The 22797-nt window shown below is 47.8% G+C and overlaps 2 protein-coding genes across 3 annotated transcripts; both read right to left on the reverse strand.

The window, feature by feature from the left end:
- Nucleotides 1-76: 76 nt before the first annotated feature.
- Nucleotides 77-13311, reverse strand: POPDC2 (popeye domain containing 2). 2 transcript variants are annotated; one of them, XM_005502619.3, is made up of 4 exons: nt 11580-13311; nt 9065-9173; nt 5066-5432; nt 77-522 (listed from the first exon to the last, which is right to left on the reverse strand). In XM_005502619.3, the coding sequence occupies exons 1-4, from the start codon at nt 12068-12070 to the stop codon at nt 437-439; spliced, it is 1053 nt and encodes a 350-aa protein (XP_005502676.1). In that variant the 5' UTR covers nt 12071-13311; the 3' UTR covers nt 77-436. The 2 variants fall into 2 exon arrangements, with proteins under 2 accessions (XP_005502676.1, XP_005502675.1); XM_005502618.3 differs by having other exon boundaries at nt 4928-5432; nt 11580-13310.
- Nucleotides 13312-17675: 4364 nt separating this feature from the next.
- LOC102098467 (cytochrome c oxidase copper chaperone) lies at nt 17676-20551 on the reverse strand. Its single transcript, XM_065077222.1, has 3 exons — nt 20249-20551; nt 18261-18371; nt 17676-17857 (listed from the first exon to the last, which is right to left on the reverse strand). Exons 1-2 carry the CDS (start codon nt 20365-20367, stop codon nt 18287-18289), a joined length of 204 nt encoding a protein of 67 aa, XP_064933294.1. The 5' UTR covers nt 20368-20551; the 3' UTR covers nt 17676-17857; nt 18261-18286.
- Nucleotides 20552-22797: the final 2246 nt, after the last annotated feature.

Genomic DNA, 22797 nt, shown 5'->3' on the forward strand with positions numbered 1-22797 from the left:
TTTCCCCTCTGTGCCTTGAGATCACCTTAAGCCTTTCAAACAGTGTTATCTCCCTCTCCAACTCCTCAAACACCAGTAGTTTCATCTCTGACTTTAATGGGAATCATTAAATCAAAGGGAACACAGATTCTGCGAGCAGGCTGGTATCGCTTGCAGCGATCTCGGTGTACCTTGGTGTCAGAGCTGCCAACACGCCTCAGAGAGGCAGAACTAGAAAACAAACCGTGGAAGCACACTGGGGCGGGCAGCTCTGGTGAACAACCACGGGGTGGGAGGTGCTGGAGTGTCACACCACAGTCTCACGCGTGTGCTCCTGCGTGTACGTGTCTGCAGGCAGACGTCTCGGTGCATGCTAAAGAGTGTCTCTCTGGTCAGAATCCTGGGTGAGCATATGCTCCCTTGGAGGCACTTCAGGATCCAAACAGCCTGTTGTTCCCTAGAGTTCAGGGGTCTGAGTGGGAGCCAGAGGGGCTCGTCCTTTGCAGAGAGGGTGGGGAGAACTCTGAAGATCGTTTCCAGAGGCTGCAGAAGGAAAGACGTGCAGGAGGGAGGAAAATGAGAGTGTCGGGAGGGGAAGAAAGAGAAAGAAAGAGAGCACCGTTATTATCGCAAAAATAAATCTTACAAACTTTCCCAAGACACAAACTTCATGGAGCCTGCCACTACCTGTCCTTCTCCCCCAACCTCCTAAATTGGCATGCAAACCTACATAATTCTTCACCATGTGATAAATCAGAAAATGGGGTTATGGACCCATCCCAAGACAGCAAAACCAATCCTCCCCTCCAAAGGCCACAGCTCCTTTGAATTTTACTCTCAAAGTAGTTGTAAAACAACTCCTACTAACTTAGATACCAAGATACAGCCCATCATCCATCCATCCATCCATCCATCCATCCATCCATCCATCCATCCATCTCACCTACCAAATAGAAAGCCATCCCCAAGATTTGACAGTGCAAACCTAGGTAACAACAGCTCCACATCTTGCAATGCACTTGATGGGAACAAAGTAGAACAAATGCGATATAGAAGGGGAAAAGCAAGTGCCTTTTGGTTGTCTGAATTTTCATGCAAGGAATAAAGCTTATTTTGCTATGGAGCTGTACAAAAGTACACTGGTAAAGTAAGTTTTGAACAGAACCTTTGAACCTGCCTCTTTTAAACAGGTGGCCTATAAGTTATTGAAATATCTCTCCTCCTCAGAGAAAAAGTGTGCTCATCAGTGGGATATCACAGTCTGTCCTGCTCATAAGCAGACTAGAAACTCCTTCAAGGAACTAGATAATGAGAATAGTAGGCCGATATATCTCATGGGAATATTTTCTTCTGCATGATCTTTGCAGCCCTTTCAGCATTCAAGAATTGCCCTCCTGCACCGTGGTATTGCAAGGTGGCTGTTGTAGTGACAGAAAATGAAAAGGAACATGACCAATAGAAGCACTTCAGCATGGGGAATTCAGAGAGCTGGAAGGTGATTACCCAGGTTGGAAGTTATCAAGGAAGGAGACGAGCACAGACCAGGGGAAGACCCCAGGGGAGCTCTGACCTCTGGGACCGCAGCTATCACTTACTTCAAACAATGACACTGCAGGGAATATCCCTGCTTATTATGGGTGTTTTCACCACTTCCAAGGACAGAGTTACGCAAGTGCTTTCCCTGGGACTTGACTCCCCTGCTCAGATCATCTGCTGAGCTGTGACAAGTGCCTGGCCAGAAGGGAAAACTGCAGCCCCTTTGTATCACTGATTTTTGCTGTCAGGTACTTCAGTCACTGTGGAATATTGTCCAGCTGTGACAATTGCTGTTGTGCTGCTGGCACATGTTGTGATTAGGATACCCAAGTGGTGAGCAGAGTAACAAGGAACCGCTCGTTCCATCATCATGAACCCACTAAACAGAGTTTGTGTTTCCTTGTCCAAGTACCTTAGAAATTAACACACCACACCGGCTATTGTCTCCAGACTGACAGAGAAGGAAGATCATCCTCTTCCTGCACCCCAAACACCAGCCTCTGAAACATCTGGGTTTTTACTGCAGGTCTCTACTGCAAGTATCAGCACACCTTGATACTGCCTCATTTGCAAGATCTAGAAAGACAGAAGGTTCCAGCTTGCAGCATGTTTTTAAAGGATTTTGTGAAAGAAATAATAGCTTTGCACTGTGTTGCACAAGCTTTCCCCAACCACACACATACACATACACCTCATGTATATGTTCGCAGTATTGACTCACTACCAAAAACAGGTAGAAACAATTAAAAAAAACCCACAAACAACCCCAAAACACTATGGTGTTCCTTGCCTCCTTCCTTTTTTAATTGCATTTGAAATTCTGATTTTATTGAGCTTGATCAACTAGGAGAATTCTGCCAATGACCTGAGAATGGATATCCTTCTGCTGAAAAATCAAAATATAAGCAGAGCATAGACAAAGTGACTTCACCATGTTTACAACACTATCTGCATTCATTTTTGATTGCATCTATTCAGCAGACATGCCTGACAGTTAGGAGGATGGCTGTCTCGTAAGTGATTCAGTGTTCCTGCCTCACCAAGTAAGGACTGAGAAAGCTGCAAATTCGTATCTCCAGCAATCTACCAACAAAACCAGGGACTTCACATTCCTTGGACTTCTAAGCTAGAAAATGAATGAGGAATTTTTTTTCTTTTTCCCTCTATGCCTCCTTAAAACAAACAAACAAACAAAAACCAACAAAACAAAAAAACCCACACAAACAAACAAAACACCCACTACCCCCCCACCCACCCACAACCCACAAACTCTTGCTGACTTCTTATCTGATTCAAGCAAAACCAAATACAGTTGTTCCTTCCCTGGCCAGTTTCTTCAAATCCCAGATTTTGAGTTTGGAGGCATGGAAGCAGTGCAGGAACAGGCACATGACTCAACTAAAAGCAGAACTGTGCTAGACAGGAACAGGGCCCCTCAGTTCCAGGACAGGGAACTGCTGGAGAGAGTCCAGTGCAGGGCAACGAAGATGGTGGAGTGGAGCATCTTCCTTATGAGGAAAGGCTGAGGGAGCTGGGGCTCTTTAGCTTAGAGGAAACTGAGGGGTGACCTCATTAATGTTTATAAATATGTAAAGAGTGAGTGTCGCGAGGTTGGAGCCAGGCTCTTCTCCATGACAACCAATGAAAGGACAAGGGGCAATGGGTACAAACTGGAACACAGGAGGTTCCACTTAAATATGAGAAGAATCTTCTTCTCGGTGAGGGTGACAGAGCACTGGAACAGGCTGCCCAGGGGGGTTGTGGAGTCTTCTTCTCTGGAGACATTCAAAACCTGCCTGGACACATTCCTGTGTAACCTCATCTAGGTGTTCCTCCTCCAATGGGGGGATTGGACTAGATGATCTTCCGAGGTCCCTTCCGATCCCGAACATTCTGTGATTCTGTGATCTTCCAGTTCCACTGTTTTCAAAAGCTAAGAACAGTAATTGGATGGAACAGTAAAAAAGGCCTCTTCCACCAGAGATCTACTGCAAACAGCAAGTGCTGACTGACCCAGACATCCTTTCCATGCACAGCTCTGAGGAGGGACAGTCCCTTTGCTGTCACAGGGGTGAGGCTTGTACACAAGCACTGCAGAGCAGGGAGGAAGATTACTGCAGACTTGTCAGGGCTCATGCCAGGAGTCAGTGTGTCCTGCTTCACGGTTCCTGCCACTGCATCCACAGCACAAGCATCTGCAGTCCAGAAGTGGGCCCAGGCAGGTGCAGGGAAGACCAGGGTGCGATGCTGCACGGTGTTTGAGGATGCCTGCTGGAAGACAATCTCTCCAGCTGCAGCCCAGCCCTGCAACTTCCTCCGTGCCACGCAGGCCCAACTGGGACACACACAGTGTCTGCTTCTAGGACAGAAATCCCAGTCCCAGGCTTGGTGTCTGGCAGCCGTTTGCCAGAAAGCAGCTATTACGAAGCAGAAGTGGGAATGCACATTTTGGGGTCTGCAGCTGGTGTGCAGCAGCTGGCTAAAAGTAGCTCAGTGTAGAATTTCTCTCTTGGCCACTTGGATCTGAATTTCAAGCACGAGCTACCCTCCTGTCTATTTCTGTTTGCCTGAATTGCTCCTCTGCCCTAACATCCACCAGGGCCAGGAATTTTTCCCTTGCAGAGTAAGGAGCTGGCATTTTGGAAGAAAGCATCTCATTCCCACCCACCAGAAAGCAGAGTTTGGGGTATGTTAAAACAATATTTAGTCTGTAAGTCCACCCAGGGTGCCTGGAGGCAAGAGCTATCCCACACAGGGCAGTCTTTTCAATGCTTTGCTGATCTGGCTGAGCCAAAGTTCAGCAGAAACAAGGAGGACAGAGCAAATGTGGTGGGCAGGGGGAGGAAGGACTCTGAGCTTTCTCCCCCTGCCCAGCCTGAGCACTTGCAGGGTGTGCAGCAACTCCTTGATATCAATCCACTGCAAACCCTGGAGCTGTTTCTACCCCTGTCAGCATCTCCTGGGTCATCTGCTCTCTCACATCCAGACATCTTAGCTCAACACTGGAATATTTCCAGGCACAGCTCTACCTTGTGGCAAGACAGGTTGAGCCCTGTGGGGTCCCTGCGGGCACTCATGTACCACCTGCCAGCCAGGACACCATTTCAGTTTCTCTGCCTCTCCTGAGAGATGGAAAAAGGACTGGGCAGGGAAGAGCTTCCTACGGCCAGGTTACCAGCCCTTCCACCCCTCAGTGTGGCTGGTGCCTGGAGTCAAGCCTCTGCCCTGCTGCTTTTCCTTAAGAAAAATCATACAGCTCGAGACCACCTCCTGGGATTCCTTGGGGCAGCAGGCAAAAAAAACGCTGTGGAGGAGCAAACCCATGGCAAATGAGGGCGAGAGGCTGGGGGCCGCCACTCTGCCCAGGCAGTGGCATCATGGGAGGGACTTGCTTCCACAAGCGGGTACTTACGCGGGGGTCCCACACAGGGTGAGGCGTGCCCGTGCCAGGAGTGCCCTCACTTCATATACTCCCCTTCGCTCACATAGTCCATAAAAGACCCCGGCAACTCAGCAAAATCTTCCAAGACAAGACTGGTGGAGTCCTCACCCAGCAGGTCACTGTCGGGCCGGGATGCCCGGGGGTGTGGAGCTGATGGTGGTGGTGGAGGTGGCTGTGGAGGGGGCTCAGAGGCACTATCCTGGCCGGAGGTAAGTGACGGCTCCTCGCAGTCCTCTGACTCCCCCTCAGAGGAGGCTGGCCCGAGGACGTGGTAGAGGCTGGGCAAGCGGATGTCAAAGCGAAGGCCGAACTTGGCGAAGAGCTTCTCATTGAGAGAGTAGAGCTTCTCTGAGATGTCATAGCCCAGGTGGGAGGAAAAGAGCCGGGCAACATAGCGGTCCTTTCTCAGGAGGAGATACAGCTTCTTCCTCGGCCAGGTGATGAAGCTGCAGTCAGTCTCGGCTGTCAGTGTGACCTGTAAAGCAGGGAGAGAGTGGAGTAAGCCCCATTACCTGGGAGGTGTCACCCACCTTAGGGCTGCATGCTTCTCCCCAGGGAAGGCCCCCAGCCCCTTCGATGCCTGCTCTCCTTGGAGATGGTGCGTCTGGAGAGCCAGATCATCCCACCTGAAAGATCAGATAAATCCTTACCCGCCTCTGTTTCCTCATCCCAGGGAGCCAGAGACCAGGTTTTCCTATGCAATTAGTGGCATGCCCTTGCTGAACCTCACCTCTCGCTTTCCGATGATGCTCCCTGTTGACACCTGAGCAATGTAGCCGAAATGAGCAGGGCAGCACAGACATCCTTATCCCTCTACAGAAATGCTACAGAGTAGGACATTTCTGCACATCAAGCCAGTCCAAGTTGCCAGCAGGGAGCCGTGTGGCAGGCTGCCTGCCCATCCTGCTGCTGGGTTGCACAACCCCTGCTCTGAGAAGGCCCTGGGTGCAGGAAGGGCCACCTGGATGCCTTGCTTGGTCAGCCTGTGCCAGAGGGACACCTTGTCTCGCCAGCTCTGTTGGGTGCTGCAGGGCTGAATGGCATTGAAGGATGTGCGGCACAGCTCAGTGAGAGAGGAAAGAAAAGGGGTTTACTGTGTTTGTGTGTAGGTAGGGAACTCACCTGAGGTTTTATTGGGTTGATTTTAGAGAACGTTTCATTTTGCTTTGGGTTTTCCCGATGCAAACAGAACCATTATTCCCCTTAGCTATAAGACCAGACTTATTAATAATAAAAACCATTATATAACACATTACTGTATATTGTAATATATAAATATAATGAAAGATAAGAAATGCAGGAAGGGCCAAACTACCATGGGCCAAAGAAGAATATCCAAGTGTAATGGAGACACCAGCATGTGAACAAGTGCCAGAGTCAAAATATGCCAGGGGCTCCCTTTCACTCTAATCCAAGGGTCTCCTTGGACAGCCACCATGGCAGAGGGCCATTGGGAAGCTGAACACTGCTTGGCTGCATGTGTGTGTCCTTGGGCTTGATATTTAATGCCACTACCATGCAAGCAGCTGCCTTATGAAAGAAATATTGGAGAAAAAACCTGAGAACTTTCCCAGGCTGAGGTGAGGAAGATCAAGGGTCACACAGAAATTTTAATGTCCAAAATCTCATTTTCCTAATCAACTTCTGGCATAATGATTGAAAACCTCCATTTGCATGAGAGATTGAGACGTAATAAGAAAACCTGCCTTCTAACCAGGACGGCAGAACAGATTTCACTCATGAATCCACCTGACACAAGTGCTCTGACATTGGCAGAGCCCGTAATTCAGCCTTCTAGGGGAAAGTGCCAGTCCTGAAACCCAACCCCTTCAGGCACTGGAAGACAGAAGTCCAGTGGGAAGAAGACACAGCTAAAGCAGAAAGCTCAAGGAAACCATCTCTCCTTGTAGACTCAGTCGTGCTTCTGCCATTTTTTGGTTGGCTCACGATGGAAAATGCTCAATCCAGAGAGCTACAGGGAAAACTTGAACAAGAAAAACCTTCCATGCCCTTCTCCAACAAAGTCCCAGAGTCAAACATGCACTTTTTTAACCAAATTATTATGATGCGAGGAATAAGTTTGAGATATGCCACAGGGTTTTATTAACTACTCAGGCAAGAGGGACTAGTGGGTTAAAAAGCTGCCAAAAGCTGCACATCACCATGGCTAAGCTTGGCCATCAAGAGTAATGTCCTGACAGGAACACAGACTAGTCAAGTCTCACCTGCTGAATCCAAGTCTCACAAAGCCTGCTTCTCTTCATGCTTCTCAGTAAGCAGACGCAGGTTCTAGGCATTTCCAGCACATGGCTGCAGCCTTTCCGCACCTAGGACTCTACTTCCCCATCCTCAGGATCTTATTTATGCTTATAAATATCTCAAGGGTGGGTGTCGAGAGGATGGGACCAGACTCCTTTCAGTGGTGCCCAACGACAGGATGAGGGGCAGTGGGCACAGACTGAAGCACAGGAGGTTCCATCTGAATACGAGGAGAAACTTCTTTACTTTGAGGGTGCCAGAGCCCTGGAACAGGCTGTCCAGAGACATTGTGGTGCCTCTTTCTCTGGAGATATTCAAGACCCACCCGGACACATTCTTGTGTTATCTGCTCTGGGTGAACCTGCTTTAGCAGCTGGGGTGGACTTGATGATGTACAGAAGTCCCCTCCAATCCCAGCCATTCTGTGATTCTGTGATCCTGGTGTCAGGTACAGCCGACCTACCTGACCAGCCCTGTCTCACAGAGGAGGAGAGGGACCAAGAGCTGGCAAGACTGGTGAAGGCTGGCATCAGCTTGTTCCCAAGCTGTCTCACTCATGAGAGATAAAAACACTCAGGAGGACTGGGAACATTCAGTTCCACAGAAATTAGCTCAGAAAATGCTGCAGATGTCTCTGCAGGTTGCATGCCATTCAGATGGCCATTTCCCTGCCAGGAGCACTCAGCAGTCATTGCTCTCTCTGCTTGACTCTTAGGCAAATACAGTCCAGGAGCTAGCAGCAATCTCCCGCCAGATTGAAGCTCTATGTAAAACACGAGGTACCCTCTCCACCAGTACAGCCATGTTGGTTGTTGTCCTCTCTACCCCATTATCTTGGCCCAACATCCCTATTTCTTCTCAAGAGCTGTAGCCCTGTGCCACAGTCATGCTGTCAGCCATCTCCTACAACGGTTCCTCTTGCGAGATTGCAATCCCTGGTGATGGCACAGTGTTCAGGAGCGACAGCCATAATCCTTTCACACATAGGCTAATGTCAGACTCAAGGAAAGCAGGTTCAGAGAGCTACCCTGGTTTAACCAAGTCTGAATGTGGCTGCCCTCATGAGAAGGCATCATCATTCCTCATGACTGTCCCATGCTCGCAAGGGATTAGAAAAATTCCTCCTCATATGCCCTAACTGACATATTCTATCTAGACTGACACTCTGATAGGGATCAGCCTGTCCTGGGATGCGAGTTAAAAGCAGAGATGTGGGCTTAAGTAATCTCCTCCAGAAAGAAAGCCAAATACTGTGGGGTGTTGACAGCAAGAGCGAAATCCTTTCAGTTGCTGCAAATAAGAATTGGTATGGCCTCTCAGCAAGGGATTCTTCTGCTCAGAAAGAACCATATTAGGGTGTGAATTGTCCTTTCTGCTTCTCCATCCCAAACACATCACCATCAGAAACTTCTGTGAGGAACAGTATATTTATGTATTTATATTACTGCTGCATATTGCCATGGCTGCCACCCTGATGCTGGAATGGTACACCCAGTTAGCAGCATGCAGGGCAAATGCATCAATACAGCTAGCCGGGATTGCTGTAATGGAAGTGAGCCAGCAATCTGATACTTCGTCTCCCTGCTAAACTGGAAGAAGCACCACATTCCACCCTCCCTGCTATCAGCTGATAGTAGAAGGATGCACTGAGGTCTTTAGAGGAAGCTAAAAAAAAAAAAGATAGCACAGCTGATTGCACCATCCCATTCCAGCTAAACCATGAGGAAGAGGAGGAAAGTATTCCCTGTTAGCTTTGAATGGCATAATGAGCCTCCCTGTCCCCTTCTCAGACACACAGCAAAGCAGCAAGGAGCAAATCTGGGCTGCTGTGGGGCCATGCGGGGTTACCTGGAAAGTTCCTTCCTCAGAGGGTCGCAGTGACTCCCATTCTGGAGAGTCCAGGAACTGGTATGGAAAGACGTAGTGAAGGAATTGTCCATCCTGGCTCACTCGGACCCTGCAGGGAGGACAGGTAAGGTGCACAGACTTAGGCCACAAAACAGATGTCACATGAACATGATCAGCTCACACAATGTGCAGGCAGCCAGTCCCACCAGGGAGGAAAGGACTTCTCATCTCACGTGGTCTCATATCCTCTACAGAAAAGCTGCAGATGCTCTAGTCTGTGGGGCTGTTCCTCCTTTTTCTGTGGGAAACAAGATTTGCCACCACTTCCGCATCTTCAATCTGGTTTCTGTTTCCTGATAGAAATCCAGCCCTCAAGGGTGCAATGCTTGATCTTAAACCAGGACTCCTCAGCCCACAAGACTGCTGCTGCTTTTCAAGTACTTCTAAGCCAGTCTGTGGCTCTTTGTACTTGTATCTTCTTCCTGTCCTCAGAATTGCATGAGGGCATTCCCTGCCTCAGTGCTGGGAAGCTCTTACCCCAAAAAATCGCATTGGCCATAATTCCTGACACATCACATGCAAACTCATAGTTTACTGCTCATTACCATTCCATCTCTCTTGGCCTCCCAAGTACCTCTTTCCCCTCTTTTTGCTACAATTACCTACCAATGTCAAGGTCGAACTTGCACCCAGCTCTGCTGTGGGAGCAGAGAAGGAGAGCTGAACAGGGCTGGGGCAATGGCAGGGCACTCTGGAGCTCTATTCATAGCTCTGCATCACCAGATTTGGGACCTCTTGCCTCTCTGTCACCATGTCCCCCTGTTGTACAATGCACAAAGGCAATTCTTTCTTTGAGGAGTAACAAGGCTCAGTTCACTGTTGCCTTCCAGTCAGGTGGGAGTGCTGCCTGGAAGAGTCAGGGATCACAAGGCATGTTCCCTGATCCAGGCACACTCCACATTTCCAAGCCCCCCTTGTCTTGCTGTTGTTGGGTTTAAGAGGGGCACAATAATAGCAGCAATGCTCTGCTGGGTCAGCAAGGACCTCACAAGGCAATACAGTGGGTACCAGGAAATGCAAATCCAATCCCAACTCCATAGAGTATCCTATACCAGCTGAGATGCATACTTCCCACTGCAAAAGAGAGCAGAACTAGCCCACCAGCACTGGCTTACTGTCTGTTGCAGCACTTTCATGCTCACAGGGCAGCATCAGATTATCCAGTGCAGGGCAAGACAGTACAGACTCTTCCCTGCTAACATTATTTGCAGATATGGTAAACTTCAGGGCAAGCTGCTCAGCACAGACATTTGGTAAGGGGAAAGATGTGTACCAAATTTAATCCCAGTGCTTTCCCATTCAGCACTGGTCAGTGTTCCCAGGATGGTCTTAATATATGCTAGAAAAGGAGCAACCACAAAAAAAAGAAAGGGCAGCCCTTCTTCTTTATATACCCCCCTCACCTCCACCAGAGATGATGGACCATCACACAAGTCCCTAGTGATGCTGGGTTTGTCTTCCCAAAGGAAAATCCTTGTGAGACACACCTCCTGCAGCTCAGCAGTTCTCCCATTTACAGATTTCCTTCCTTTCCCACTCTCACTTGACATTATTGCCAAGTGCCTGGCAGCAGCTGGGAAGCCAATATCATTACTACTTGTCTTGCATTTGGATTTTGCAAATTGTTAAGAGAGATGTTCACAGAGGCATGCCACAGGACCTCAGGTGAACAAATGCCAGTACTTCATCAGCACAGTTCATTCAATAATCAAATCTCCAGTACATGAATAGTGAATGTGCATGGCTTGCCAGGCAATCAGCTGCAACTACCTAGAGGTCTCTGATGTCCTCCTTGGTGGACCAGAAGAAGGAACATCATGGATGCGTGACAAGAAAGGGAAAGAAAAAGGCCTGATGAGGTAGAATCCATCACAGGAGAGTTCTCTCTCTTTTGACAAAATGACCCCCAAAGTGAGAAGTTTCTGATGCTGAAGGTTAAGGTGTTGGAAACAAAGGTGGAACCTCTCCATGAACACTGCTGGCCAGGGGTAACAGGTGAACTGAGGACTCCTACTCAGCGTATGGCCATTCACATCACAGAGATACATCTGGTACCCCCAGAGACTGCAGGTCCAGACACACCGCCCTCCTCCCTTGAGAAACTCTCACAGCCAGCCTGCTCCCATCGGAAATAAGATCACTTTAAAATGACAGAGAAAGAGGTAAAGAATCCCCTGACAGTATCACAGACAAGGCTGAGCTGGTTGCTTCACTGCATGTAGCTTGATTATGATTATTGATCCCTGAAATATTCTAATATAGAAAAGCAAAAGAAAACAAACAAACAAAAAAGCCCCAAAGCAATTACCTCCCTCCCCAACAAACAGATGCGTATCTCAAAGCCCTTTCAGAAGAAGGGAAGTATCATGACCTCAGTTCTACAGAGGGGGAAATTACATCAACAAGCCACAGCATTTTGCCATCAGATTTTGTTCAGAAATAGGGAAGCCTTTACCTGCCAGACAGCAGCAACGAGAGGCGGTCAATGGGTGTCTTGCCCTCCACCGCATAATTCTGGTCTCTGACGAGTGACTGGACTCGCTCTTCACAGCACTTCACAATTTCTTTGTAGACTTCCAGGGGCACCTGCAAGGGCAGGTACATGGTCTTGTAGAGGAGGTCAAACTCTTGCGGGATGGTGTCTCTGCGGAGCCGGTAAGCCAGGTGAGCCAGCTGAAGCAAGCAGATGAGGACGAGCAGCATGTTCCAGATGAAGATATCCAGCCCACAGGCGCTCAGCCAGCCCCACAGAGCGTAGCAGAAGTAGCCTGGGGCCAGGAGGCCAAAGATATAGAGGGACCCAAAGATGCCACTTCCCCCCATGTAACCCAGGAGGATGATGCAGCTGGCCAGCTGGTAGGCTGCTCCTTCCATAATCTCCTTCCAGGCATTGCACACCATAGGCTGGAGAATAGCCTGGTCCCAAGAGAGGCTGCTTGTGCTCATCCTACCCCACTCCCCACCCTCTCCAGGCTCAAAATGAATTGTAATACACCGAGGGTGCTGCAAAGGTCTGAAACCAGAGCTGCTGGGTAGCTGTTCCTCCTCCTCCTCGAGTGCCGGCAGGTCCCACAGCAGCGTGCTTCAGAGCGACATGTTAAAGTGCCGCTGAGCGTTTTTGTGCCCGAAAAATAATCCCCAAAGGGCTAGTTCTTCCTCTTCGTGGCTCACAAACCAGCAGCTGGCCCCTTCCTTAGCCACACCGGTGAGAAAAGGAGCTGGCAAATATGAGGCCAAAAGAGCTCAGTCAAAGAAAGAGTTGAGGCCATTAGCTGGAAAACTCGCAGACCGGACAGAGATCTCGTTGCACCGCCTCTCTCGCCAGCCCTCCGGCACTGGAAATAGCGACTGTGAGAGAGCAGTGGAGGGAGCTGGTGTTGAATGTGGAATGTGTATCACTTGGCAGCGGAAAGGAGAGAGACCCCAAATGGATAACCATGTTTGGAATTGAAATCCAAGGAGCAAAAGCAGCGAGGAGAACAGAGAGCAGGCACGCACCCGCTACTTCACATAACTTAGGCGCCCAGATAAGCCCGGCACAGCACGAGGAAGGGAAAGGAGAGGGGAAAACAAGCCGCTTATCGCAGTGAGCTCCAGCCACATGTGGAGCTCTGCACCACTCTGTGCTCCTGCAAGAGCGTGACTTTCACCCAGCACAAAAAAGGAAAAAGGTCACCCTGTGTTCTTGCTGCAGCTTGTAGCGAGGGCAGGGACTTGGTGAAAGAAGAGAGGTTGGTTCTTGGGAAATGCTTTTCAGGCGCTGCAGCACAGCCTCCTTGCATCCGGCAGCTCCATCTCATAGGGCATTTTAGACCAAGGGGCACAAGGTAAAGCTCTGCACGGGTGCATGTTTGTGAGTGCAAGGGATAAAGCTAGAGTAAGTGAGCCATTGCAACTCAGCTTCATCTGTTGTGGAGAATAATCTGCATAACTGTTTGGGAATGTAACACATGGAAGCGTGTTCTGTGGGGAAATCCTAGTTGAGGGAGGATTCTCTGAGGCCACAGATAAGAGGCTCTCTTGGGAAGCAACCTCAGGAAAAGTCATCTCACATTTTCATTTTTTACAACTATTTGGAACCTCCCAGACCTTCCTTTAGCACAAAGAAGAAAGCAAACACTTTCCACTAAGGTAACCCAGGACACAGGCATGAGCAGGACCCACCAAGTTCAGTCCTCCATGGTCAGCTATGGAAAAGATGCATAAATGCAACTCCTTACCTGCTTTGAGTAACATGTTTTCAGTCCTACAGGTAGGATCCGCCCCACTGCCAGGATGCATATTTCAGGCATTGACACAACCTGCACAGTCAGTCAACAGTATGAAGTCAGCCTGCATGGGTCAGTGGAGTAGAGGTAGGGTTTCAAGGGTGGTCATGTTTCAGACCGAGCTTGCAGCTGCCCTGCCTAACATGCCATTCCCATTGGCACCATTCACTTAAAGACACACTGGCTCTTCTACTAATAGTACTCTGGAATTACACTATCCACTGGGTGAGGCTCAAGCGATGCTTTACAGCAATCTTGAAGAATTCATCATGGTCTTGGAAAGTACAATTTCTCTCTGCAACCGTTAGTCCACATGCAACACAGAGTGGCACGACTCCTAAGAGCAGCAAAGGCTATGCCATCTTGACAGGCTGCCATGTGGGAAGGCAACAAGACAAATTAAGCTTTGCACAGGGGGTGAGTACAATCTGCTCAGAAAGACGTCTTCTGTTAAGGGTGAAGCGAAACAGGGAACCTCGTCTCTGATGGTTCCTTATTTAAGTGAAGAAATAAATCCTACCAACTGAAGCAGAACAAGGCTCAGCTGCAAGAGGTACGGGGAAATGAAGAACTTAATTTCTCTTGACCTTCTCTGCAGAGGGAACAATGATCTTTTAGCCAAAGCACTATAATAAAAATCCTGGGAGCCAAGTTCTGTTTTTCATACCATTGCCATGTACTTGCTAGATGATCCCAACAACAACTGCTCTACCTTTCAGCCTCTGCAAAAAAATCAGTATTATAAGGGGCCCTCTTTCCAAGATAGGCTGCTATTTGATAAAATGGGGAGTTGGGATATCAAGAGTGATACTTTACATCAAGATCAATAAAGATAATTTACATAAGATCTGCAAGACAAAACTGAACTGCTATGAATGGCAACGTAGAACTGCATTAGAGGGGGCATTCTGAGGATCAACATTGCAATTTCTCCCACCTTTCCATACTACCAAAAATCTTCTGCAGCAATGTCAAAGGAAGTGACAAAAAAAAAAAAAATTGATTTCACTCTGCAGTTAAACTCATGAGCTAGAAAATACTCTGGAACACAATGTCAACGACTCGTTAGAACAAAGAAGGTGCTTCCTCTGGCGTCTTCCAGAACATAGCAGCGACACTGCAGTAACCTCAGAGGCACGTGCTGGGGTTCCAGCACTATGAGTACTGACGGCCCCTTGTGATTTCCCCATGGAAGACAAACAGGAAGCTTTAAAGCCACAGCAGTAACAGCGCAAAGCTCTCATTAGAAACCATACAACTTTTCTTCTGGGGCTCAATGTGACCTTGTAGAGAGAATGATAGAGCCTTTTAAAAGGTAGATTGCTGAGCACATGCTAGAGGTTAATTTAGGTGTTTTCAGGCCCAGTTTTTTAAAAGGAAGATTTGTAAAGTGGTTGAACCACCAAGGCTCAAATCTTCCTTCCTCCCTTGAGAGTGCCGTTGCCATACAGACTGCCTTCACAGCACTTTCAGTCATCCACCCATCAAGAGTTCAAAAAAAGCTCTTAATTTCCCAAAGAGAAATTTTATTTTCATGCCTTGTCTTGAATTAGAATATATGCTTTCCACCCAGGGATGCTGGGCTTCCTCCAAGACGAGTGTTCAAAAGCCAATACTGATTAAAGGGGAAAGCCATGCAAGTATTAAAAGGGAGATGCCAAGGCCCAAAACAATTTGGAATCAAGAAAGCGAGTGCATAGAAAACACCTGAGCAGCATTAAGATTCTTTACTGGAAGAAGGCACATAGGCATTACAGCAAAATGAGTCTGTGAAGAAGTAGACATGTCAAGCTTTTCAGCACTGAAACTGGCACTGTATAAACAGGTACTCCACTGATTTCCTCACTTACAATGAATTCAACCAGTAGCACTTAATATTTAGCTCCATGCAATTATGCAATCCAGGTGCAGAGCCTGCACTATGTTTGGCCAATAAATCCCCTGTCCTCGAGAGCAGTACCGCGCTGGGAGATTATCAGTCACGGATCTCACAGCAGCTATAGCGACTGGCTATTTTGCCCGTCCTCAGGAAGTCGACAGGTTCACTACTGATCCCATAAGCTGAAAACTAGTCCAACTGTGTGGAGGACACTAAGGCCTTAATGGCTTAGTCATTAAGTCAGAGATGGCATCATCAAACATCTCCTCTTTATTATAGAGTGCATCGCTGACATTAATCTGCAAAACTGTTACATACTACTAATCCCTGTAGCTCCAGAACATCCACTTGATGTTTCAAGTTACATTCAATCTACAAACTTTAGGTGAGGTCTAAAGCCCACTCCAGACAAGTTAATGGCAAATCACAGAGAGACAAAGGTGGCATATATGGTATTTAGTAGAACTACTGCCAGATAGTTTAGTCAAGTTTGCAGCTAATGCCACGTTTCACGCCATCACAGGTTCACTCAACACCCTGTGCAGAGCAGTGTCTGTCACCAGCTCCACTGGTAAGTAGCAACACAGTGCCAATAATCCCTGTGCCCCGAATCCAGCCTTTAATCCACGCCACAGGAATCCTGCAGTAACAAATGAAACCTCTCAGCACAAAATGTGATTTGATTATCAATGTTTTTTCATTGTTGATTTATGCATATGGTTGTCCAGTATCCTTATTGCAGCATCCCACTCATTGTCTTCCTTCCCAAAACTTTCTAAAATGTCTACCATGCTTTTATCTTCATGTAGGCCTAGGTGTCACATTTCTTAAGCTTCTAGAATTTATGTATAATTGTGTGGGGACCTATTTTTTTTATTTTCTTGACCTAATTTAAATAACACTCCATTCTTACTTGATCACTGTAATTTCCTGCTCTGCTCTTAACTCTGTCACACCATTTCCACAGTTTCACCCAGACTGGACATGCTACCGCAAAGCTTGTGCTTGTCCACCTTTTAACATTCTCTTCAGTTCAAGCCCATGCATTCAACAATAAATTATCTTGTTCAAGTTTCTTACCTCAAAACAACAATAAATGCCAAGAGGAGCACCAGGTCCTGCTCTCCAGCTGGGTATGGTGCCACAGAAGGTTTGGAACGCTTTTTGTCAGAAATACACTTGTGTCCTTTCTCTAGGCTGGAAGCCAAGATGGGTGCAACACTTATCTCAGGACAGGTGATTAGACAAGCAGCATAGAGCTAAGTCTAACAGCTTAGCTCCTTCCCTGCAAGCATTTGAGTCCATTTCCTCAGACTTTAGCACCTTTGTGAAACATTCCCACAAGCAGAGTCTAAACCCTCCTCACGCAACTTGTGAGTCTCGGCAGAGACAGCACCAAGTGTCACATACTGAACTTTCACAGCCTGCTCATTGCTAGCTCAGAGTATGCAGTGCCCAGCAGGCAGAGAAAGGGTCATTACTTCAACGATTCCTCCAACAGCATCAAAGCCAAGAGAACAATCAAGTTTAGGCACAGATTTTGTATATTCAATTTCTGAAAACAAAACTTAACAGGAAGAGAAGCAGTAATCAGCAGTGCCATCTTAAGAAAATCAGCAGTAATCAGCAGTGCCATCAATTCACCAAAGGAAGAACAATGTTAGGGTTGCACAGAGACATAGTGTGAAACTAAAAAAGTCCCACATGTGTAACAAAACTATCAACCGCACTTTTTTTGCTCTAGATTGTAAGAAGGAATCAAAGGACACAACCACCTTCCCACATCATGTCACACAGGCAACAAAAAAGCCAGAAAACAAAAGCCCATGCATGCCTAGCACAAAACCAACAATAAAATGTCATTTAAAAAAAAAAAATTATTTCAGGTGAGTGACCTCTACATACATCTGCAGTTCCTTGCTAGCCCTTCCACTGAAGTACTACTGACTCAAGAATTTGAGTTTGATATGGAAAATATTTAACTCTTCCTAATAGAGAATGAAGTTTAAATCCTAGGGTACAGCCATCAGAATTCTTCCAAATTATTTTGAATAGGGGAAAGCAAATCCAGTTTTGACTCTACAGAAAGTTTATTTCATAAAGCTGTGGTCATCTTTGTACAAATACAGTTAGATCCACCGTCACAAACAGCACCACAAGCTTCTGTGTGGCTTTGCTGAAAGCAGTAATGGGGTGGTGGTACTAGCATGATTCCTCAATTTGCATCAGAAGGAAAACCTACCAAAGGCCCATCTGTTCATCCACAACACCAGAGTAATCACTGTTCTCATTTCAATGAGTAAGCAGACTTTTCTCATTCTCTTCATCCCCACAGCACACTGTTTTGAATGAGGAAGGCAATGTCATTTTTTTACTTAAAAGAAACAGAAATCAGGAACACTGGTCATTTGCAGACTTTTATTAAGAGGAAAAAGTATCTTCTATAGCAGCAGTCAAGAGCTAACAGTGGAAAAGCCGCAAATGTGATGCTCCGTCTATCACTAGAGAGTCTTTATAAATAGATTGTTTACATTGGTTCTTTGAAAAAACTTGCAGCTTTCCAGAACAGTCACACCACAACATCATCTAGAAGAGAGAAAAAAAAACCACAGCTTCACAAAACATGGGATTTCCACAGGATACTGAGGGACAGTTCAACAATCAACAAAAAAGCCCCCAGCAACATCCCACAAAAACCAAACCCCATACTGCCCTACCACCAGAAACCTAATTTGAAGTTCAGATCTATTAAAAGACAACAAAGGCAGAACCATACTCTGCCACTGAAGAGCTACTCACAAAGGCTTTCCCGCCCTTACAAGACAGCTGTACTTACACTAGCAGCAATGAGGATTACTTTGCCTTTCCTCTCATAGGGAAGATACCCTTGCCATCGTGAAGTGCGCTCTGGGCCTTCCAGTGGCATCAGCTGAGCTGCCATGGCACTTCAGAGGCAGATATCAAGCATGTTCCTGAAGGCTATACTTACCACATTCATAGTCCTGCTAATCTCGCTCATATCTTGAAGCCCAGCGCTCTCATACACTCTTTGTGAGCTTCAATTAGGTGCCCACAATTTTCTTCCCCCTTCTCAATGATGCTGCAAAACAAAAAGATTTCCAAGGTTTAGCAACAAAATCTTTGCTTAATTCTTAGTCAAAGCCACAGAACTGACAAGCTGTTTGGGACAATCAAAAATCCCTATCAGGCTCCAGAGATCATTCTGCCTATCCTGTCCAGGGTAGTGCTGTTTTGGAAAGTAAAATGCTATCTCAGAAAGGTGTCCAAGGCTGGAGTGGTGCACATTAAACTCTGATGAGATGCATAACAGAATTTCCTATTAACAGGCCAGTGTCTGTTCTGGCCAAGTCTAGATGGGGATTTGTTACACAACCTAAGGCTGTTGCATCACTTCATTGAGTATGCTGATCTCACCAGCAACCAGTTTCAAATCACTCGATAGAGAAGCAACAAAACTTATCCAATAAGAGACCAATACAGAATAGGTTGACCAGTACATAAAGTTTTAGTCCAGCTTCAGTCATTACTTAGGGAACCTGAAGGAAAAACAACCCTGCCCAGCTACTCTTTAAAAAATTATTTACCACATATAGTAACTTTTGATTTGGTGTATTGCATATCCTGCAAAAGCAGTTCAGACTGGCTCTCTGACTGACTTGCAGAGTGCTTCCTGTCCCTAGAGGTGAAGATTCCACCACACTGCAGAGAGCAGGTCACAGGTCTGATCAACGTTCATCTGCCACATTATGCTATTCTTGCTGCCAAAGGAAGAGACTACCAAATGGTGAATAACTAAAATATTCTCTTAATCATTTAAGTTTTATTTCAATAAGTATAGACAGGTGTGCTGGCCACCAGAGCCGCTGTGTCTAACCCAGGACATCCTAACACCCTGTTCTTAGCGGGCCATGGATTCACCTTCACTCTACCACATAATTAGACACACACCCATAACTGTGGCAAAAATACAGTGTCCAGTATTATGTCACCTACTGAATAACGTCTGTACCACTTGTCAGGTTAAAAAAAAAAAAAGACAGTTTGGCCACCAGATTAAAGTAATTTACTATCACAGACAAAGGAACTATATTGTGGCAGTGCCTATTTGATAGGTCCTATGATCATGACTAAGCCTATAATTACAAATGCAGCTATATACATCACTGTCAAATTTTGCACTGCTGTGAGAAATGCTGTCCTGAGACCTAAAAAAACAAGTATTTTTTAAAAAGACAGCAGTTAAACCATTAAAATGTTACTACCTACTGTTAGCTGTTGCTTCAGTCAGTCAAGAGCAGCAAAGATTTGTAAGCAGCATTAAAAGCTAATCTCTGAAACCTGTTTCAAACTAGGGCTGTTAGATATTAACCTCTTCATTTCTAGTTAATCCTATTACAACCGTTTCTCACCCACTCTTCCTCCCCTATTGGATCACACAGAATCACAGTATGTTTGGGATTGGAAGGGACCTCAAAAGATCATCTAGTTCATTCTCCCAACTGGAGCAGGAACGCCTAGATGAGGTCGCACAGGAACATGTCCAGGCAGGTTTTGAATGTCTCCAGAGTAGCAGAAGTAGCACAAGCTCCCCGGGCAGCCTGTTGCAGTGCTCTGGCACCCCCACTGTGAAGAAGTTTCTCCTCATATTTAAGTGGAACCTCTTGTGTTCCAGTTTGAACCCAAATGCTCCAGCACCGGGACGGGGAGGGCTCCCCAAACCCTTCGGCTGGTGCAGAAACTCCTTGAAGGTACCAACGAGCAGGGCAGGAAGGGAAATCCACTGGGCCAAGTCAGGAGCGGGCACAGGACGGCTTAAAAGGCACCAACAACCCGACGACGGGCCGAGCCTGCGCAGTGGAACAGCCGCGCAGGAGCTGCCACCCGCCCCAGGGAGCCCAGGGCCACCAGGGGCCGCCCCTCCCGCCCCGCTTCCCCGAGGCGGGAGCCGGCCCTCACCAGGCGTCCCGCGCCTTCTTGGTCTCGGGGCAGGCGCAGCAGGGCCTCAGGGGCTTCTTCTCCTCCCGCACCTCCCCGGCGCCCTTAGTGTCGCAGCTGGCGGCAGCAACCGTCGACATGGCGGGCGGCTCGGCCGGCACCCTCAGGCCGAGGGGAGGAGAAGGGGCTTGCGACCGGCCGTTAGCGGGGGTCCCCGCGCGACCTGCGAGAGCGCAAAGGCACCGCCGCGAGCCTCCGTCACAGCGCTCCGGGTTTCCGCTGTTTCCGGGTAACCTTCCCCGCCGCCCGCCCTTTGCCCGGCCCGTCTGCGCTTGCGCCGGAGGCCCGCGGCGTGCCGGGTAGTGTAGTTCGGGAGCCCTCCTTCCGCCCGCCTCCCCGCAGCGGGTGCGCATGCGCGGTCGCGCGCTCCTGTCACAGAATCAGTGTTAGGGGTTGGAAGTGACCTAGAAAGATCATCCAGTCCAGTCCCCCTGCCGGAGCAGGAACGCCTAGATGAGGTCGCACAGGAAGGTGTCCAGGCGGGTTTTGAATGTCTCCAGAGAAGGAGACTCCACAACCTCCCTGGGCAGCCTGTTCCAGTGCTCTGTCACCCTCACTGAGAAGAAGTTTATTCTCAAATTTAAATGGAACCTCTTGTGTTCCAGTTTGTACCTGTTACCCCTTGTCCTACCATTGGTTGTCACTGAGAAGAGCCTGGCTCCGTCCTCGTGACACTCACCCTTTACATATTTATAAACATGAATGAGGTCACCCCTCAGTCTCCTCCAAACTGAAGAGACCCAGCTCCATCAGCCTTTCTTCATAAGGGAGATGCTCCACTCCCTTAATCATCTTTGTTGCCCTACGCTGGACCCTCTCCAGCAGTTCCCTGTCCTTCTGGAACTGAGGGGCCCAGAACTGGACACAATATTCCAGATGTGGTCTCACCAGGGTGGAGTAGAGGGGCAGGAGAACCTCTCTCGATCTACTACCCACCCCCCTTGTAATACACCCCAGGATGCCATTGGCCTTCCTGGCCACAAGGGCACAGTGCTGGCTCATGGTCATCCTGCTGTCCACCAGGACCCCCAGGTCCCTTTCCCCTACACTGCTCTCTAACAGGTTGTTCCCCAACTTATACTGGAAGCTGGGGTTGTTCCTGCCCAGATGCAGGACTCTACACTTTCCCTTGTTAAATTTCATTAGGTTATTCCCCGCCCAACTCTCCAGCCTGTCCATGTCCCGCTGGATGGCAGCACAGCCTTCTGGTGTGTCAGCCACACCTCCCAGCTTAGTGTCATCAGCAAACTTGCTGATAGTGCACCCTTCCCTCAACTGATGGTCTACAACTGTTATGCCAGTGCGAGGGTTAGAGGGTTATAAACAGAAGCAGATCCCCATTCTCTAACAATCAACCAATGTGTTGAAAGAAATGTTTGCCAGGAGCACTCAGTACTTAGGAGGCAAAAAGAAAAAGGAAGCAGGAGCAGGCAGGAGGGTGTAAAATGGCATCAGCAGCTGAGGGGACCTGCCAGATGCCACGACTTAGCAAGAGCAGCCATGGACAGAGGGGATTGCAGTTGTGCTGCAGCTAGACTCCATGATCATAAAGTTGTAGCCAGCTACCTAAAGCTCTTTTTTTCCTCTTCAAACTGTGGGGAAAACAAGGGCTCAGTTCTTTGTCACACAGAAAACTGGAGATCTGTGGGAGCAAAGAACACGTGGCTGTGCAGGTGCTGCACATGTGAGCAGAGCCATCACCATTGGCAACATGAAGTGTTGCTGCTTCATGGCTGGGGGCCAGCCTGGCTGGTCCCTGCCGTGGACAATAAGGGGAAAGATACACAGCTTCTTTGCCTTTGCAGTCTGCCCCAAATTGGGCATCAGGAGCCGCTCTTTCCTTCCAGGAATCTGCTATATACTTGGCTATTGCCACAGTCATCATCTCTAAGGCAACTGCGTGCTACACCTGTGCCTGCAACTGACCTGAATGATGAAAGGGTTATTTCTGCACACATAGAGACGAGCAGGCGTATTGCAGAGCAAAGAGACACCCCACACAGGTAATGTGGGAAGGTCTGTACATCAGTGGATGTGCTGCTGCTGAGAGCTTGGAAGGGGAAAAGAACATGCCCACTGGGATGCAGCTGCTATGCCTTTTAATGGCATGTAGCAAGAGCCAAAGAATAATTGGCAGCTTATAGCAAGTACTAAGGGGATCCAAAATTGTAGGAATGCTGACAAGAACATTTGGAGGGGCTGAAAGCGTGTATTTTAGGTATTTAATTAATTTTGGATTTTTAGGATGAGTTTGTGGAGGCAGATCATCCCATACTTATCAATCACAGATGTATGTATTTTAGTCTGTGATGAAGAGTAAATAGCAGTAGCTACTATAAAATAGGTTATATGCTCTCAGTCTTGCAAAATTTGGGAGCTCAAAATATCTGCTAGGGATCTGAACACTCCAGTCAGGTAAAAGACTGAAAAGGGCCCTGCCCCGTACAAGGCATGAAATATCAGGCAACCCCATTGTTCAAGATTCCTGGGCAAGACAGAGAGAATGATTT

The sequence above is a fragment of the Columba livia genome, chromosome 1, assembly GCF_036013475.1.
Source record: "Columba livia isolate bColLiv1 breed racing homer chromosome 1, bColLiv1.pat.W.v2, whole genome shotgun sequence".
In the NCBI taxonomy this organism is placed as follows: Eukaryota; Metazoa; Chordata; class Aves; order Columbiformes; family Columbidae; genus Columba; species Columba livia.

Bases quoted from the DNA above. Each gene is read 5' to 3' on its own strand.
- POPDC2 (XM_005502618.3), bottom strand. From the start codon at position 12,070: ATGAGCACAAGCAGCCTCTCTTGGGACCAGGCTATTCTCCAGCCTATG. The intron at 9,174-11,579 runs GTAAAGGCTTCC...TCCTCCCTGCAG, and splicing joins TCGTTGCTGCTGTCTGGCAG to GGTCCGAGTGAGCCAGGATG. The intron at 5,433-9,064 runs GTAACCCCGCAT...CCTGCTTTACAG, and splicing joins CTGAGGAAGGAACTTTCCAG to GTCACACTGACAGCCGAGAC.
- LOC102098467 (XM_065077222.1), bottom strand. From the start codon at position 20,367: ATGTCGACGGTTGCTGCCGCCAGCTGCGACACTAAGGGCGCCGGGGAG. The intron at 18,372-20,248 runs GTGAGGGCCGGC...TTTGTTTTGCAG, and splicing joins AAGAAGGCGCGGGACGCCTG to CATCATTGAGAAGGGGGAAG.